This window comes from Parasteatoda tepidariorum, chromosome 5 (assembly GCF_043381705.1).
Source record: "Parasteatoda tepidariorum isolate YZ-2023 chromosome 5, CAS_Ptep_4.0, whole genome shotgun sequence".
In the NCBI taxonomy this organism is placed as follows: domain Eukaryota; kingdom Metazoa; phylum Arthropoda; class Arachnida; order Araneae; family Theridiidae; genus Parasteatoda; species Parasteatoda tepidariorum.
In genome coordinates this window covers 58,891,380-58,912,586 of record NC_092208.1, presented here as the reverse complement: position 1 = coordinate 58,912,586, position 21,207 = coordinate 58,891,380, and the positions used below count along the sequence as shown (strand labels likewise).

The 21,207-nt window shown below is 29.8% G+C and overlaps 1 protein-coding gene across 1 annotated transcript in view; it reads left to right on the top strand.

Moving 5' to 3' along the window:
• LOC122269702 (Odorant receptor 13a) overlaps window positions 1-21,207 on the top strand; it is a 28,365-nt gene that overhangs the window by 1,845 nt on the left and 5,313 nt on the right. The window contains exons 2-3 of the mRNA XM_071180903.1: window positions 4,810-4,878; window positions 14,252-14,341. Of these exons, the coding sequence (XP_071037004.1) occupies window positions 4,810-4,878; window positions 14,252-14,341 (159 nt within the window). The remainder of the gene's footprint in view (window positions 1-4,809; window positions 4,879-14,251; window positions 14,342-21,207) is intronic.

The window sequence follows — 21,207 nt, the reverse complement described above, 5'->3', positions numbered from 1 at the left end:
ATGGGAACACCAAAATTGTAAAATTTTATTGCTGATTTAGGGGGTATTATTTACAGTACACCAGCATTCGAGTGATATCACAATAATTGTTTGATTATGCTTGTCAAATGTACATAGTAAACGATAACACTAAACGGACATGGCTGTAACACGGATAACAATCTTATCTCAGGAACTAAACTAAATAATGCTTTTTTATCCCAATAAAAATCATTTACGTGTTAAACAAGGCGTGAAAGGAAAAAAAAGACCAAGTTGTTTTTTAAAATAATAAAAATAGTCTAAAAGTATAGAGTTTTTATAAACTAATTTGATTTAATAAAAAACGCGATTAAACAACTTTCTTAAGATCAACCAGTTAAATACTATAAGTAATTGCATAGAGCGCAAAATGTTATTGCTAAAAATCAATAATTCTTTAAATGCTTTTGTAATCATTCTGAAGACATAACGAATGGAAAAATAATAAAGAAGATAAAGATAAAAGATTAATAATAAAAGTGTAGAGATATTGATAAAAAAATAATTATCAAATAATAAAAACATTGTTAAATATCTGCTATTTGGATTTTAGGGAATACCGACATCTGCACTACTCATTGCAAATTATGGGATTGTGTTTCGAATTAAATTTTCCAATCCGATGACGTAGTTTATTCGCTGTAGCAATGAGAAAACATTCAACGAGTTATTCTGGTTTGATCATTGAGACTGATAGTGAATGAAATGTTATAAATATGATCTTTTTTCGCATCAGTAATATTTGAATGACTGCTACAGAATTACTTCGCACCGACTTGTATATAAATGCATAAATGAATGAATCCTCTATGAAATAGATGCCTTTAATTTGCGATTATAATTTCTTAAGGAAAATGCTTATTTTGTACAACTTCGTTTTAATGCTGTACACTTATCTTTTGCTAATACATGAGTCATTTTTCAGGATATTATTTTTGAAATATTTCTATTTTGCATTAAATGTAATCTTTTACACTGTGAGTAACAAAACTAGTGGTCACAACTTTAAAGGGTGATTAAATTTTCTAAAAAAAATGACTTTTTACGCACAATGTTGATTTAGAAAACGAAAGGTAAACAGTGAAAGGGCGTTTTATCAGGAGTTACATTTCTTCGGGAATGCTTTAGCTATAAGACATGAATTGGCCAAGTTCTTGTGTCAATGTTATTAAATGTAATCTTTTACACAGGGTATAACGAAACTATTCGTCACAACTGTAAGTGGTTATAAAGCTTCTAAAAAAACAGCTTTTCCCACACATAGTTGGTCCAGAAAGCAAAAGGCAAACAGCGGAAGAGCACTTTATCAGGAGTTACATTTCTCCGGAAATAGTTTAATTTTAAGACATGAATTGGCCTCGTTCTTGTATCAATGTTATTAAATGTAATCTTTTACACAGGGCATAACGAAACTATTGGTCGCAACTGTAAGTGGTTATAAAGCTTCTAAAATAAAGACATTTCCGACACATTGTTGGTGCAGAAAGCAAAAGGCAAACAGTGAAAGGAAGCTTTATCAGGAGTTGAATTTCACCGGGAATGCTTTAGTTTTAAGACATGAATTGGCCTCGTTATTGTATCGTGGACACAAAGAGATCTTGATTTGTCCGGCATAAATTTTTTCTGGTAGATTAAAAGGTGCCGAATATGAGATACCCATGGAAACATCACAAGACCTTTCCGTTTAAATTATGGTCACTGCTAAAGACTCAAGACTGTAAGAAGTGAGATTGCGGGAACCGTCTGCATGATTCCCTCTGTGATCAATTTGAATCCCACACAGTAGCTGTGGTCACTTATTTGAGCATATGTTGAAAAATCTTCCCAGATAAAGGTTTTCATCTTTAATTCTTTGTTATTATTGCACTTTCCACTTTAACTATGCTAGGTCATGGCTCGCTCAATTCCAATCCTAATTTGTGTTGCGGAGGTTGTTTGCTTTGGAAAGTTTCACCTCCATCTTATTGAGAACATTACTTTTGTTATACTTTTAGAAAGATTATATTCTTATTATTCTTCTTGTTTTGGAAAGCTATTAGGAAATATTAACTAATTTTATTTAGTTTCTGGGATCTGATATTTCTAGAGGTTTTAATGTAAATTTCATCCCATGGATGAATATGATTTTAATATGATATATGATGTCCATTCTCTACTTACATCTCAATTGCGATTTAAATGCACTTATCTCTCTCTGCACTCTAAGATTTGTTTAATGTCCATGTCTCTACTTACATCTTAATTGCGATTTAAGTGTACTTATCTCTCTCTTCACTCTAAGATTTGTTTAATGTCTAATAAATAGTTAGAAGCACTATTTTTTCGACGTTACACCATTTGAAAGTAACTAAAATAAAAAGGTGATGTTACATTGTACACTGAGAAGAAAGTATGGACAAAACTATCTACAAACTGAAACTTTATTTTTTTGTAGCTCTATGGGAACACCAAAACCTATGTAATTTTTACTTTAATTTTTACTTCAAATGATTTTGGAGAAACTAACGGTAAGATATTTTCTTCTAATATACTCGGTAGTAAATGAGGTAAAGTTTGGCAACATTTCGGTAATTTTATCATGATTCGTACTAGCTTGGTATAAAAATCATTTATTCAGTTAAAATTACTTATCAATTTTGTAATTATTACTACATGTGTGGTAATGTGGCGTGGTGGTGCCACCTGTTGAGAGAGTAGCAAAATTCACAGAATTCGAATTAAAATAAATGATAATGATTTCTGTTTTTTCTCATTCAAGAAATTAGGCGAAAACTCAGGGAAAACTAAATAAACTGAAGTATGCAATAATTACTTTCCCGTTTTAATGTATTTCTACTGAGGTAAATAATGGCGCTTAAAAAGATCCAGAACTATAATTTTGAAAACCAGAATTTTTAATAATCTGTTGTCATGCGAAATAAAAATCAACAAATGAATTGTTTAAAAGTCATACATTTTGGTTTTATTCATAAATTTTTTTTTGCCGGAAATATTACCAAACAGTATGATAATTTTTTTACCAGAATTTTCAGTGCGTCATGGTTCGTACGCACCTGGAGATAGTTAAAAACTGGTATACATTTTGTTATAAAGAATGTTAAAATTTCTTAATATTAGCTTCCAATTTTGAACTAAAATTTTCTATCCTCCATAATATTTTAGTAGCTATAAGCATAATAATGTAAAAAAAAATCACATAAATATTACTACCACTGCGTATGAACCCTGTCCGAGTAATCAAACCTAAGTAAAAAATGCATTTGTTGTTTTCAAAAAATAGACATTTCTTCGTTTCAGTGAGTCAATATAAATATAACTGGAGCATTAATTTCTTATTTATGCTACAAAGCTGGCATAGCAATTATGAAATAATTTTACTCGCTCTGAGTGTTACATTTAAAAAACAAACTTTTGTTATAAATCTACAGCCTGTCATAGGAAAAATCTTCAAAAAAAACTACACATGGCATTTATCAAATAGAATGTAGATATTATTTAAGCTCAAATATTTAAACAGCCATTAGAATACTTAAAGAGCATCATTAAAGTTATATATTTATGAATCACTTCTAAAACAAAAATGTTTTCGGTACAAGTTTAATATAATCATGGCTTAAATTCTTGAAGAGTACGAAAACTATTGTTCTTTGGAAAGGAGTTTAGTTGTTTAGTTTTAAAAATCATGTTTGATCGCTATGAATCACTTCGTTCTAGCTTATGATTCCATGTCACGCATTTCACTTTACAGTTAAAAATGAAGAAATGCTTCGTGACAACTTTGTTTGTAAAATTCAATATGGTGTAAGGATTGTCATTTGAGGAAATTATTCTCTACAGATTAAAAGAAAACGATTTCGAAACAAATCAGTTTAACGAATTTACAAATGAGTTTAATGAAATGAGTAATAAAATGAGAGTTATGGAAGCAGAAAACCAAATGACGTATGAGAAAATTTCTACTTATTATATTATTCTTTAATTGATTACATCAGAACATGATTGATTTTCGAGTGATTGCTTCTCTTCACTGTTAGAATTTTCATTCTAAAATCGCAGTTAAATAACCTGCAGCAGTTTGCCTATTTAATTAACCGTTAAATGTATTGTAAATAACATTTATTACCTTTGCGGTTTTTTAACCGTTTACAACTAGCACGGTTAAAGAACCATGAATATAAAACAGTGCGGTTTTCAAATTATTTACAGTAGCTTCCTGATATATGAAAAAAGAAAGCGGATTACCGAACGAGATAAAAAATTCGCTCTAAAAATTTCTTTTATGAACTACTTTTAGAAAAGATGTAGTAATAAACCTTATTTGCGAAAAATTTTTGCTACGAGAATTACTACTAGCATAACAATAAACAGAGCAAAAGCAAGAATACAAACAAAGCAAAAACTTGAATAATACGTTAAAGTACCATATTTTGGACCGTTCATTACCGTATTGCGGTAAAAAGAAAAATACAAAGATGAAAATTAAAATTAAAGTTAAAATTAATATTAAGATTAAGTAAGATTAGTAAGATAGTAAGATAAGTAAGATTAAAATTAATGAGCTATTATGTACAATAATTAATTTTAAGAACGAACAGTTGATTAAAGAACTTGCAATTTATTATGAAAACAAATACTACAATACTATAGAATTAACTATGATCATTATTTATAAATTTAGTAACGACCTAGTATTTATTTAATTTAATATGATTCTAAAAAATTGCACTTCGTTTTAAATGTTTTTAAGACAATTATTTAAAAATAATTTTTTTATCTATTCTTTTGTAGGTAACTGATATTGCTAATAAATTACTAGAAGGAGAGGTATCAGAAGTTCCGAAATTCATTCGCTTTCAGGTGAGTAAAGCAATTTTCGTATTATTTTTGCACCCTCATACGGAGAAAAAAATCTGGTAAAATTACCAATCTGTAATGTCATATCTGATAAAAAGAAAACCATGATTCTAACTAGTTAATAAAACCAAAGTATATGGTATTTAAATCATTTGTTTGGTACCTCTTCCGTTTATATGGTAACGTTTTGTTGAAAATTCTGAATTCTAATTTTTTTTTCTTATTACCCAACATTAAGTAGAAAAAAAGTACATTTAACCAAATAACAAGGTTTTATATGCCCCGCTCTAAAGTATCATGATAAAATTACCAAATGTTACCGCATTTATCAAATTTTATCGTACATTATAAAACATTCATACATTTTAAAAAGGTGTTAAATAGAAGGTATTGGGGCAATATAATCATAAAACACTTACGTTAAGATGCGTTAGAAAACATTATTTTAGTTCTTAAAAAAGTTTCATAATTTTAATGGCTTTACTAACGTCCTAGATCACTACATAAACTTTTATATATTAGGTATTAAACTTTTAAATGTTAGGTAAATATTTTAAATATTAATGCAGAACTTGCATTTGTTTCATTTATCTTTATATTCCTCGCAAATAATTGTAAAAAAAATTGAAAAAAAAAGGAAAAAGCGCATGGAGTTACTAATGAAATTTAGAAATAAAATTTTAATAAATAAATAGAAAACTAAAATTAATGATTCTTGGATTTTCTATCCTCAAGAGCTATTATATGTCCGACATTTTCTTTTATATTTTATAGTGTAGCCATAATCCACTATATCGCTTTTATTTTTATCAGTCCAATGAAAAGATTGTAGTATAATGCATTAAATAACAAACGGACCACTCTGAATAACTTTTGATTTAATGATCGGATCTTCTCGTTCTAGGACTCAATCTTAAAGATTTGAAGGGGTGAACTTAAACATGCTAATAGATTAGTGCAGACGATGCTATTAAGTTACGAAATCAGACACAAAAGCGTTCTTTGAATAAACATGCCTTATTTTCGTGGGATTAGGATTTCTGACCCCCAAATTAAAGGGGGTAGCCTCAATCTGGTAAAAATGGTCCCTGTAATTTGTTTAGGAAAGCAGTAAAAAAATTGGACCCTTTAATGCTAATTTTATTTTTTGCATAGATCGCCATGTCTCGAGAACTTTTTAAGCAAATTGAAAATTTTCTGCAACGTTAAGGAGTCTAAACATCTAAACATTGCACAGTTCTCTTGACCAAACTATTGGGACCATATTTCCCAGTTTGTTGTTACCTCCAATACTTTGGGGGTCAAAAATCCGAATCTGTTTAAAAAAAGGTATGTTTATTCAGAGAATAATACGTTTTTGTGTCTGATTTCGTAACTTAAAACATCGTATGCACTAATTAGCTTATTTTCACTAATTAATTAGCTGAGCTTAAAACAGGAGATTTATCAAGCTGTAGGCGTTAATCAAAGTACTGATATGCGTCCTCATCAAAACTGTCATTTCAGTTATGAATTAATTCCCCATGCGTATTAAAATTTTTTTTCTCACAACGCATCTCATTGCTGCCTTCTTTGTTTGTGACTTATCAAGTTTTTGGGGATAAACTCTAATGTTACAGTTGAGGGAAAAAGTTGTTTATTTTATTACTCTGCCATTTCAAAGAAATTCTGGGAATTAGTCAAATATTTACAGGGTGACAATTATTGAACTATTTGAAATAAAACCATGATAACTTCTGAACCGTAAACGTGATTCAACTTACTGAACGAAGTTCAAACTTCGTGGTGGGCCGCAGGACATGATGGGAATTTGTATGCACAAACGTATGCAACTTGTTGTAGGTCATTTGCAAGTGAAAATATCACGGTATAGCGTGCCCCTGAGCGTATATCACTTGAAGACCTACTATGCGAGCAATAACAGACTGATTGTTTCTCGACGGAAATTTTTGTGCGAGCTGAGCTGAAAACTGCTATTCAAGAGGTCATCGATAGCATCACTGAACTGAAAACTGCCATTCAGGAGGTCATTGGCAGCATCACTAAGCTGAAAACTGCCATTCAGGAGGTCATGGACAGCATCACTGAACTGAAAACTGCCAGTCAGGAGGTCATGGAAGCATAACTGGACTGAAAACTGCTATTCAGGAGGTCATCGACAGTATCACTGAGCTGAAAACTGCAATTCAGGAGGTCATCGACAGTATCACTGAGCTGAAAACTGCCATTCAGGAGGTCATCGACAGCATCGATGTTTCGACACTTCAGCGGATCAATCAGAATTTTGCTATTTGTCCGCTTCACATCATAGTCAATGATGGCAGGTATATCGCACATATCATAACCTAAAACAGAACATCTGCAGTTTTGAATAAAGTTTGTGCACTCAATAGCTTTTAAATACTCTACGATTTATTTGATATTATTCAGTAATTGTTACCCTATATATTGAGAACAGTACTAAGGAATAGTTTGATTCAAAGAATGTCACCTTTGAAAAAAGAAATGGTTACTACCCCAAACATATTGTTTGATCACATTTCCGCTTTGATTGAATTAGAGTTCGCGTAATAAATTTTAAGATGGCTTAAGTTACACGAGAATAAGATTTAAATCAACACCATTTTAAGGTTGAAGTAAATTTTTATCACATTTTTTGTTGATTGTTGTTCTGTGTACTTTAGCTTCAGAAATTTGAAAGACAAAAATTTAATTAGAATGTGGTGGAAATTATAAAAGGCGTTAATTTTTTATTGTTGAATATACAGTATTGCACTAAATCAACAAAACGTATATGCGCAACTTTTGATTTTATAATTTTTCAGTTTTTTAATTGAAAAAAAATATTATGGTGCTTTAATAGGTCTATATGTGGCTTACTGTAAACCATTTCAGCGAAAAACTGGGAAAAGGGAAAATTCCATCATAATTTAAACATGAAACGGAACCGTGAATATAATGGTTGTTGAAAACCATGGTAGGTTATAAAACTAGGAATATATGAGCACTTGAACTAGCAAAAACTCTAATCGGAATAATAATAATAAGAAGAAAAGAGATAGAAGAATCGTAATATCGAAAAGTAACTGGTGAGAATAAATTGCTTGGTAAGAAAGTTTGTTCTAAATATTTTTTGTATATATTAAACTGAGGGACTCTGTCATATTCCCTTTATAATCCTTACGAAAGTTTATGAATCAGTTGAATTACTCAATTGACGAAAAGCACAGCAGGAGAAAAGATAACGCATAATGAGTTATCAGAGATACGAAACGCGAGGAAACTAGAGTATACTGCCTTATTCGGGCTCGTGTCTTTTGTAATCATTATACACAGTCGGAATTTTAATTCTGAAATTACAGGAAAATAACCGACAGCAGTCTGTTCATCCGATTTTCCATAAAGTTTATGGTTCGGAACATTTTTTTACCTTTACGGTTTTGAAACTGTTTACAACTGATATTGTTAAAAAAACATCAAGCATAGAAAATTATACGGTTTTGTAATCATTTACTGCTAGCATAGTTTCTGAACCATAAGAATAAAACTTAAATTCTAATTTTAATTCTGAAATAACGGGAAAATAACCGGCAGCAGTCTGTTCATCCGATTTTCCATAAAGTTTATGGTTAGGAACATTTTTTTACCTTTACGGTTTTGAAACTGTTTACAACTGATATTGTTAAAAAAACAAGTATAGAAAATTATACGGTTTTGTAATCATTTACTGCTAGCATAGTTTCTAAACCATAAGAATAAAAATTAAATGGACATTGAAGTGCTGTGGGGGCAGCGATTTCATACGCGAATGATAGTTTCGTATTCTAACAGATCATCGATTAAAGAGTGTAAAGTACTAGAAACTCTTCATGTATCGAATGAATGGAAGAAATATAGTAGTATAAAATCTGGGATTCGAACTTGTTTTCAACCGATTATGAGATTGGCCCACTTGACTAGGAACTAAGTACCTCCATAAGATAGGCCTTGTTGGAGCAGATAGAATTATGGTTGTACGACCATATTTGTTAAAAACAATCAATAAATGGCTTTTCTAACACTTAACAGTTTGAATACCGTTCTTTTTTCCTGTTATTTGACTGTTTCAATAGAATATGGTAAAATAATAATTAAATAAATTGCTATTCAATCATTTTACCGAGAAATTTCTAACAGTGTATCAATTATTTTTAACAGTGTGGTTTGTCTTAAAAATGGAGCTAGATGTAAGGTTTTAAGATATTATAAGACTCATTTATCTATATATATATTTCTCTTACACAACGACAAAAAAAAGCCTCATTACAACTCCCCGAATGGCAACGCTAGAAAATCGACCAATGATTGTCGCTAAAAATGCCACATGCCAAATCTAGCTGAGATGGCTCAACATATAGCGCTTTTAAAAACGGAAACTGAAATAACCAGAGAGAGCTGCTGATTACGACCTAAACAATATGGAAATGAATGGGGAAAACTGGATCCTACCACGTGATTTTCTGGCCAATAAATGTAGGATAAAGGGGGTGAAGCGAGGGTTTCTCAAAAATAAAGAAGCTGTGCTAAACTTAATAAAAATATATATTAACAATAATAGGCAAGTAAGCTACAATTTCCACTGGCATCCTCCTCGAGCCAGTCATTCTAACAATAATGGTGTACTTGTAAAAGAACAAAAGAATGTAGACGTATGTCTATTAATGTCCTTGGTTTCAATCACGTGATAGGATGAATGCTTCGTAGATTGGATCTGTATTCCACACGGCCGTCCTGCTCTTCACCGACCGCGGTGACCACCTTCTCACCAATAGACATGTTTGTTCCAAAGACATTTTCTGAAAATACACAAGAAAAAAAAGAACAGTACAAAAGCAAATATTTCAAAACANTTTTTTTTAGTTGGGTTTAACAATAAAAAAACGGCTTTTTGTAGCGATTCAGAAAACCGGAAAAATCAGTTATCCGGAATAGTGATGGTCCCGATCGTTCCGGATAATCGGTTCCCTAGTGTAGTATCAAATCTGGGATTCGAACTTGTTTTCAACCGATTACGAGATTAGTCGACTCGACTATAGCATGCAAGGAACTAAGTGGCTCCATAAGATGGGTCTTGTTGGCGCGGATAGAATTATGGTTGTTCGACCGTATTAGGTAAAAACAATCAATAAATGGCTTTTCAAGCACTTAACAGTTAGAATACCATTTTTTTCTTGTTATTTGAATATTCAATAAGTTGCTATTCAATCATTGCTATTCAAAAATAAATTGCTATTCAATCATTTTACCCAGAAATTTCTAACAGTGTATCAATACGTGGTTTGTCTTAAACAAGGAGCTAGATGTAAGATTTTGAGAAATGATAAGACTCATTTATTTATTTTATTTTTTTACATTTTCATTTAAAAAAATTGATTTTTAACAAATTGCTTTTTAACTACCTTCCTTGACAAATATACAGGGCGTTCAATTTATTTTTGGCTACCATTTAATTTTAACTGATTGAAAAATCCTTGTTTACTCCAAGCTAAGGCAAAGATTCGGCTAATAGAAATAGAATTTAATCAAAAGAGAATTGAAATATGAGTTTGATTATAGTATTAGTAAATTCAGAATTTGTTTTAACAAGAATAATTTGTTAACTATCGATTAAGAACAAAATTTCTTTCCCCGTTCTAATTAACCAGTTTGCTTTTCTGTTTGATAAGCAAGTTTGCTGACTGATAAAATATAGGATGTAGTTTCAAGATAATTGTTTCCTGGAAATGCTTAACATTTGGTTAGTTACTGAGAACAATTATTAGTTTAAGTATAACAATATTAAAAGGTTTTAACAAACGTTTAAAGGTTAACAGAATAGCAGAATAGTGATAAAAATATTAGTTAATAAAAATATTTAACTTCAAAAAAAAGAAAAAAAAACTATAATATATATTTTTATAATTTTTTTAAAACAAATTATTTGAGATTTTTGGTTCAAAATCATCTTGCAGTTTTAGAAATTTCATAGGCATGACAAAGCATCTCTCATTTAAACATTTGGAAATCGAGCAATTGAATAAATTCTTCTGAAAAAATAATGAATAGGAAAATGCTATTTTTAGATAGAAATGTTATTTTTAATCAGTACCATCAGTTGCGAATACTTTCAAGTTTTTATGCAAGTGTAGAAAATTGTAATAAATAAAAAAGTTAGGTTTTGATGGCTTTAAATAAATTTGCCTTTCTTTTCGATTCTTCAATGAAAAGAAATGCACACACAGTCAACCATTATTATTTCTCACTAAATATAATGATATATATTGTTTTTGGGGATTTAAGTAGAATAGAATAAGTGAGGTTGAGTTATACAGAGTCGCATTTTTGTCCGGGAGCCATATCAGGAGCTCCCAAAATCTGAATTGTTAGAAAAAAAAGTTTGGTTGCTTTGAGAAATTTTTTTTTCTCTCTGCATTATAAAAAGGGATTTCACAAAATGGGTCAAAAATGTATCAAAATAACTCGACAATCGAATTTGAAAACCCCATGTATTCAAAATTGAAACATCATATACTGATTTTTGAGCAAAATGCATAGTCTTAAAAGTGACGTTGAAGAAATGTGTAAGAGAAATGTTCGTTGGCTGCCGTCAGATTCAAACTGAGAACCTCCAGGTTTATAGTAAGATTCTTTGACTAAAATAGTTGTACAACCCAGTACAGGGAGATTTAGGAAGCTTTATATGTTGACCACCACAATGACACATAGTAACTTTCAATTTCAATACTCCAATGGGTTACAATTTGGAAAATAGTTTAGTTAGAAGATTGGTAATTTTTAGTTCACTTTTCGCTTTATATCAAATACTTTTAAGCTAACAGAACATAACAAGCTCCCTAACTCCTCCTGGAATGGGTTTTACAACTATGGTGGTCAGAGAATCTTACTACGAACCCGGAGGTCCTTGGTTAATCCTACCGGCAACCAAGGGATATCTCTCTCATATATTTCCCCCTCACATCACTTTTGACATGGGGAAAACATTAATACATAGAGTTTTCTTATTGATCAGAGCTATTATGACACATTTTTATTCAATTTCGAGGAACCCCTTTTGACAGTGCAAACAAACAAAGGGCTTACATAAGATAATTAACATATGTAAGCCTCTCAAGCCGTGAACATTGCGTCTTAATACGTAACGTTTCGTTTATTAGGACAAATAGTATTCATGGAGCAATTTTCCTTTGGAATTTTGCGAACTGGACAAGTATGTAATTAGATTATAATAACCTTGAAATTTATACTTCGGTTTTTTGAATGTCATATCCTTGCTATCATCATTCATTTTTTTAAAAATTCTGAATTGATAACTTGACACTTATTAGCATAAAAACAAAACATCATTGTTAAAGTTGTGAATACTCTCTAAATTTTTCAGACATATTATTGATGACAGAAACAGCAGTCGTTATAGACTTAAAACAGCAGTCTAATTAGTCTTCAAAGGACACTTACACAAAAATTTATTTTCTTTTTGCAGGGATGTTTAATTCAACTTTTGTTGTTTATCAAGGTTAAAAATATACGTATTAACTTACATTTCAAAAAATGAAGCATTGTATTTAAATCGAAATAATTGTAATTAATTCGAATCAAGATGCGCATAATTACGTTACATCGTGTTATGTTATATTACATGATGATATTAATGATCTATTAATTACATAAGATATTAAAAACAGATAAAATATAGAAAGAGAAACTTTCTTAATTTTTTTAAATTGTTCGAAACTTTTTAAATTCTGTTGAGTATTTAAATGAAATGTGAGGCAAAAGTTAGTTTAAATTACATAAAAAGTTACTGATGAAGATTCTAAATATTTTCGTATTCAAGAATTAATTTAAATAAATTATTTTTAAATTTAAACGAAGCAAAACAAAGTAATGCTTGAAGTTTTTGTTTTGTTTTATTTATGGAGAACTAACATTTATTTCCTTATTTTTTAATTTTTTTTTTAAATTTCTACTTTTTATTTTTTTAATTTCGTGGTTTAGTAAAAAAATATAAATTCATTTAATTGTTTGAATTTTCTAAAGTCTTTTTTCCTTTTGAAATTTTTGTTAATAGATAATTTTGAAAACCAGAATTTTTGGTAAACTGTTACCATGTGATCGGAAGAAACTACTAAAAGAATGGTTGATGAACTGTATATTTTAGTTTTATTACAAAGAATTATGTTCTTTTTTAAGGCAGAAATGTTATTAAAATATAATACCATCATTTTATCAGAATTTTTTCATCGTATATAAAAGCAGCAAAACTTCACTGTAAACGTAACATGAAATGAAAAGAACATAACATGAAATGAACATAAAATGAAAAAGTGGAGACCCTGAATAACTTTTAATCTAATGATCGGAATTTCCCGTTCTAGGATTCAATTTTAATGCTTTTAGGACCTTAACTTAAATATGCTAATTAATTAGCACTTATTATAAGCTACAAAATCGGACAAAAAAGTCTTTTATCTGAATTAGCATATTCTTCCTTAGATGGACTATGATTTATGATACACAGAAAAGTAGCTGAATGTTTGGGGAACATTACTTTTTGTGTATTTCGCTACTTTTTAGAAAGTTTTTAAACGAATTGAAAAAGATTTGCACAAAATGATATAATTCCGATTTTCCGATTAATTTTATTAAAGTAATAATTTTTAATAATCTATCACTGTTTTTACTATTTTATTTCAAAATGATCAAAAAAGCTTCGAATGGTATGTTATGCAAATATTAACATAATTTTTTTAACGAAATTTTTGTATATGTAAGTTTTGTATTTTGCAAAAAATATAAAATTTGCACTAAATTGGTCGAATTATTTTTTGGAAATAAAATTTCACAGAAGTCATATTTTTAAATTTTTATTTCTCAAGAACTATTTAGGAGATTTCTTTCGAATTTAGAATTTCTACTTATAAAAATATGGCGATAAAACTGAAAAAAAAATTGTGTACAGATAACTGCTTGTCTTCATATTTTGTAGGTCAAGTATCCGAATCTGTCAAAAAAGAGAGTACGTTACTTAAAATATTTATGCACTAATTAAATAACATATTTTGGTTATTGCCTTTCAACCATTAAGAATAAGACCTAGTGCGTGAAAATCCGATCATTAGACCAAAAATTATTCAATTTTTTTCCGGTTCTGTACATCAACATCATAAAGCTGAAGCATGTCACTCAAAGAAGTTGTATGTGTTATGTAGGTGAATGTTTACGTCATCTTTTGATAATTTTTTAATGAACGAGATTTCAGTTTCGTTTTTTTATGCACTTGTATATGTTCTAATTGTGCAAATCAATTGCATTAACTGACTTATATTTTAACTTTTAGATTAAAATCTTTTTATCTCAAGCGTCAGTAACGCCTAGTGTAGCAACAGCTTGCCAATTTTTTGTTGTTTCTCGACCATTCTTTCTATCTGTGAGTATATTGTGATATTTTAAGTAAGAAAACTGTTATTTTTGAGGCTATAAGCGCAAAAGACAACAAATAAATAAAAAGGTATTTTGTTTCAAATGTATATAAATTTTTCTCTGATTAAGTGCATTTTGATTTTTTAAGTACATAAATTATAAATTTAAAGAAATTATATAAAAATTTGGATTGAAATCAAAACTATAGAAAATGTGTACTAAGTTTTATAGATGATTTGGGTACTTGCGTGCACTATCCATAAAATCCCATTTTATCACAAAATCTACTTTTAACGTAATTTTTATGGTATTTATTTAATTAGAGTGATTTAATGATTTTTCGATAATTATTACTGTGAAATTTACGGTGTAACAGATTGTTCCGTAATATATCTCAGTAAAAATAGTTTTTACTGTAAAAAGTACCGGCATCTTGTGTGCGATACTTTTTATCGTAATTTGATCGGAAATTTTTTACAGCACAGGCAATCAGCAGTTCCTGGATAATTGTCTCTCCCCCGGAGTACGAAAATGTATCTCATTACTCTATGATATAAAGTTTCATCTCCTATCTGCAATTGAAACTTGATGATAAGTATCAAAACTAACGTGTAAAAATTCATGAATTCTGAGTGTTCTAAAAGTAAAACATCTCTCCCTTTTTCAGGAAATATTACAAAGCTTCTTCTAATGGCTAACATTACACTTAAGTTTTGATAATTTCAGATGATTTCCCGCTCACATTAGTTTCTGATCAGATATGTTTGAGATAGTTTGAATCGTTTAGAGATATTTCCATCTATATGTTAATAATGTAAAGTTTTCCCCATAAAAGATGTCCTCATACATAGTAATCAATTTAAATGATAAGGAGTTCGGCTATTTACATTGATAGATAGTGTTTGGGTTTCTTCAGTTTGTTCCCGGCAACAATTTTTTTTTTACTCGCTAAACGTCGCTAATATTTAAAAGTAATATAAAATGTCAATAAAAATGCTTATAAAATATAATGTTTGGGGATATTCTGTCTCGTGGCAGAGTAATCTTTAAGTCTTGCAACTTCCGGGCAACCACTGGCGAGAAATTAAAAAAAAAGAAAAGAAAAGAAACATCACAGAAGGGGACCAATTCGAAGGGTATAACTCGTAGCCATTTTTTAAAAAAAATAATTTTAAAGTTTATTTGGTGCCTTGGCGACTGAAGTTTACACCAATAGATGGCGCGGCAGCTCATGATTCGAAATTATCCCCTTGCTTTAATAATTAAATCCTTACGTATATAAAAGTTTAAACGTAAATATTTAATAAAAAAAAACGTTTTACTTACTTAAAACTATACAGATAGAAGGTTTAATTAATAACATCATAGGAGAGAAATTGAGTTAAAAAATTCTTCTTTGGAAACTTTTCATGGTATTGTTATATAAGTAAAAATGTTCTTATCTTTTTTATTTATATTGATTTTATTCATTTATACTGAAAGTTATAGTATAAATTACTGAATGTAACTGCAACTCACGATTCGAAATTATTCCCTTGTTTTATTAATTAAATCCTTACGTATGCATAAAAGTTTAAAAATAACTATGAAATAAAAAATAAAAAACGTTATACTGACTTAAAACTTTACAGATAGGAGGTTTAATTAATAAAACCATAGGAGAGAAATAGAGTTAAAAAATTCTTCTTAGGAAACTTTTCATTGTACTACTATATAAGTACAAAGGTTCTTATTTTTTTATTTACATTGATTTTATTCATTTATTCTGATAAGCTTATTCTGAAAATTACTAAATTTTCATACAAATTTATAAGAGACGTTTTGATGTATTCTAGTAAGTTTTATCTTACTTGATAGAGTTTGTTATGTTGTTTTTTAAATAATTTTAATATCATCAATTGAAATTAAGTTAGCAAAATTTAAAGCTATAATTCATTGATAGAAATTTTAAAAACACAGCATCCTATCTGACTCAGCACTTTTTACAAGTTAACAAAACAGTATGATGTTATACAAAGTAAATAATTATGATAAGTTTGAAGAAATTTTAAATATAGCTTTATATATTTCTTAAAAATATTTTAACAGTTAAAATCAGGTTGGAATTCCTTGAAAGTAAAGATTAAAACAAAGAATAAAGTCATAAAAGTAATAAAATAAAGTAAGATCAAGATTTAAGCCATGAGAAATGTTTTTTTTTCATGATTTAAATTTAAAATGCAATGAAACGTATAAGTTATATCTCATTAATATGCAAATCATGTTTAATGTAAGAAATGGAAGCATAATGAAAAAAGCAAAACATATGATTCGTTCTTATTTAACGAAAATTATACAAAGGCATTAATGATGACCTGTCTTTGTAGGATTAGAGCAGTTATGACGCAGTTAGTAGAAAAAGCAGGTCAAAAAATTTTTAAGTATTCGTCTGCATTTTTCAATCTTGTGCCACACCCAAAATTCTTTTACAGTTAAAAAATGATGCATCATAACATACTGTTAAGTATATATTTGTATTCAGTATTGGTAAAGCAGAAATAAAAAAGTAAACTGATTTTAGAATAACGTAGGTTCTTTTATGGAAAAAAAATATTTTTAGTGCTTAGAAGATAAATGAGGAAGATGAAGAAGATAAATAAAGTAGATAAAATAAATGAAGAAATGGAAATTAAGAAAGGGGATGAATAAAACAATAAAACTTATATAAAAATCTTTAAAATTTCAAAATTATGAAGCGTGAACAAAATTCTTTAGAAAGATATTTATTTGGTGTAATTTAAAAGAATATTGATTTCAGAAAACCTTGATGATTTAAATCTTAGATTCTCAACCTTTTTAACGCTGCCGCCCCCTTAAGGAGCAAAAAGCATTTCAACGCCCCCCTTCGTGAAAATCTAGTTATTTAGAGCATGGGGATGGAGGGAGGTGTGTTGAATTATAGGAAGCAACATCTTTAAGCAATTTTATTACGCTTTAAATTTGCTTTTTTTTTAAAAAAAAAATAATGTGTACATTAACACGATAATTTTCTCATGGCAGGTAAACGCAGTCTATTTGTTATGATCTAAATAAATGCGTTTAAGGAAAAAAAATACAACAAAGAAACCTATGCTTAAAAAATGATTTATTCTTAATTAGATAAATAAAAAAGCACCCAAAATATTTTTTAACAGTAAAAAGAAGTATCAACTAAACATTCAAGTAACTATGTTGGTGGGATGATTGTACTTAATGGTTCAGAACCAATTTCTTAACAGTCGGTTCAATACTTTTAGATGAAGACGCAAATACACTAGCTGCACAATTTCGAGTCGATTTCTCCTTTTTGTGACAGGATCTGTAACAGCACTGAATCTACGTTCGACAAGTTAGGAGGAAGGAATGACAATTAAAAAATTTTTAATGGTAGTCTACAGTCCAGAGGATAGAGACGACTGACTTTACCTTTAAGCAAAAATTCTGTGAGACGATCACCATTTCAAAGTTTCATTAGTTAAAACTTCGACCAAATCTGAATCTCTGCTATTTCAATATTCACAAAAGTTTTCAGAACCCATAAGCCCATTGAGGCACTTCTAGGGAACAAAACATCTTTAAAACGGTCAGAAAAGTCCATGTGCAAAGAGTCAAGGTGTTGAGAATATTCTTGTGCATCATCAGAGCGAATTTCTCCTGCTTGGCTGAACTCATTCCAACCAAAATTCTGCTTCCACAAAATGAGCTTTTTTAAGAAGGCAGAAATAACTGATTTTGTAGGGATCAAATTGAGCTCGTTGTCTTGAAGATGTAAATTATTACCCTTAAATTTTACAGATAAATCTGCCAAAGTCTTTCTTAAATTCCAGCAATCTGTCTCTCAGAGATACATCTCTGTTTCCGAAGAACTCAAGCATAGAGTCGAAAAGATTCCAATGCCTATTGAGACAGAAGCTTTTGGAAAACCAGCGAATCTCGCTGCATAGTAGCAAGCGATTGAATTCTTCATTGTTCTTCTCACACAGCTGTCTGAATAATCAATCGTAGAGAGCATTACTGTGAATTTTGTTCACAACAGACATGGCATATTGCAGTGATTTATGCGAACGGTCGCTGAGATTTTTTCCTACTAAATGCTATCTGTGAATCACGCAGTGAACAGCTAAAAATATCTGGCACCTATCTTTACAAAAGGGCGATGTTGGCCCCCATTGCAGGAGCCTATCAGTGGCAATAGACATAAAATTCGCAAGAGCAATGTTTTTCTCTTTAAAATGGTCTCTGACAGTATTAAAAATAGATTTACCTTTGATATCTACAATCAAGTTTCTTGCACAAAGCATATCTTGAATAATTTTTCCTATCTTTACAAACCGGACCTATGCCTACAGTAGATCCTACATTACCTGGCAAGGTTGATTCATCAACTTGAAGGGAAAATTCGTTGGATATCAAAAGTTCGCATAAAGAAATTTCAACGTCTTCAGCCATCTCAACATTTCGTCGCTGCACTGTATCGTTGCTTATGGGATGCTTTTTTATTACAGTGGATGCAGCTGGATGGTGTAAAACTATTTCTAAACCGGAAGTATCAACTCTGCTCCGATGGTATGAGCTTTCCCAGATTTAGCAATAAGTTTTGATATATTATAAGAAGCAATCAAACTATCGTCGCATTTTTGTGATGAGATTGCTAGTAACCCTGAGACCGAAGATGCCTTCAGAAACATGGAAAAAGATGTTCATGAAAAATGACAAATCTTTATTTTGTTTTTCAGGATGCGTTTTTTTTCAAATGCTCCTGCTAACGGTAAGATTTCATTACCTCATTAGATAAAACTTAACACAAAGTAAACATATGGGTGCAAAGTAAACACATGGATAGTTGAGAGTTCAACAATGATTGAACAAATCCCAACTTCAAGAACGTAGCACTGTATTGATGACACTTCTTTTTGTTAACCGACATTGTTGGTGGCAGCAAAATACAAAGCATAAAAGAAAATCAAATATTTCTCAAAATTAATAAATAATTTATGATAAAAACTAATTCTTGCACGTTTCTGGCCAAGAAAACTGTGAGATCTAATCGGAACTGGAGAGAAAACCGTAAGGAAGCTAACGAAAACCATCATAAGAAATACGGGTCAAATCAAAAATTCATACTGAAAGCGCATGCACTTCAATTTCCACCAAATGACTTGAATGAGTCAGAGGCAAAAACTACTGACTCATGCGCTAAACTGTGTTGCGCTAAACTGTGTTGGCTAAACTGTGTTGTTGTTTAAATTCGTTTTATTGATGGTACAAATGGTGTATCGGATAATCTTTACTTATTATATTAATTTAATCTTTTTTTTTCTTTAATATTAATTTTAGATTAATTTTATTTATTAAATAAATCTTAATTTAATAACTTTTTTTGTTTTAAAATTGAATTTAAATGACAAAACATGCTCATCGCTCCCCTTCAGCCCAAAACAAATCCAACGCCCCCCTACAGCCCAAAACAAGTTCACCGCCCCTCAGCATCCTCCCAACGCCCCCGTTGAGAACTAATGATTTAAATGATCAATTTTTTTTTCGGTTTTGCTTTATTTTGTTATCTGAGCACATTTTTACTTCAAAAAATAAATATTTTGATTTTTGGACATTTTTACACGCAGAATAAACAAACCAGTAAAATTTCTAAATAAAAAAGCTTTTGAATTTTATATTGTTTTTAAATCTACAGTAGCTGTGTGTAATATACTGTGTTGCAGTGTTAGTAAATCTACAGATCTTTACACAGAGTTGGATTTTGAAATTGGATGTTCATTTTAAGCAGTTGTAAGTTTTTCGAACTATAGACAGAATAGGTCACAACTTTCATCTTGTTTGTTTAATAATTTTCGTTTTTTGTCTTACTGTGACTCATGCAAAAGTAAGGGAAATTTTTTGTGGGAATTTTAAATTTTAAATGGTATGAAATTGAAAAAAAAATATTTTTTTAGTTGTCATACATGACGCCGATTCCAGTGATTTTAATTAATTATTGAGATCTTTAATCCCCAAAATTGATTTCAATTAAGATTTTCTATTTTTAGTCCATCAAACGGGTTTTAGAATATTATGTTTTTTGTTAAAAAAAAAGCATACATGTTAGTATGAGTGGTTTTTAAATAAGCGAAAGCCTACTTAAATTCTTTTTAAATAAAAAGTTATTTATGAGACATTACTCAGAATGATAACTATTTTATCAGTGATGTCAATTTCCTTATCAGTGCGATCATGTTCATGTACGTTATCAGCAAAGTTGTACTAACACATTTAAAGCAATAGTGCCATCGTTTAACTTAGAATATTATTCACCTTTAATTAAAATGTAAAGAATATCATCATAAACCTCTACACGGGAGAAAATAATTCTGCTAAAATTACGTCACCGTTTTATTCGGCTAAAATTACTAGTTAATAAAACTAAAATATACGGTATTTAAACCATTCATTTAGCAATTTTTCCATTAATATGGTAACTGTTTACCAGAAATTTTGCACTGTTAGAATTTACCCTCTAAAATTATGGTAAAATTACAGACAGCAGTCTGTCCATCCCATTAACCATAAAGTCTAGAGCAGGGGTCGCCAAACTTTTTTGATCATCGAACCCTATATAATTTTTCGAAATCTCCATCGATCCCCACAAAAGTAATTTTCTGTTAATTAAAATAAAACTCTATTAGATACTGTGTTTGTACATTTATTTTATGATTTTAAACATTTATTAAAGTAATAGTACATTGTGTAACAATAGTTTTATGAAAAATATATTAATATTGAAATTTAAATACCTTATTATTAAATAATAAGTAATTATGCATAAGTAGATATAATAAGTAAAGTAACTAAAGATTTACT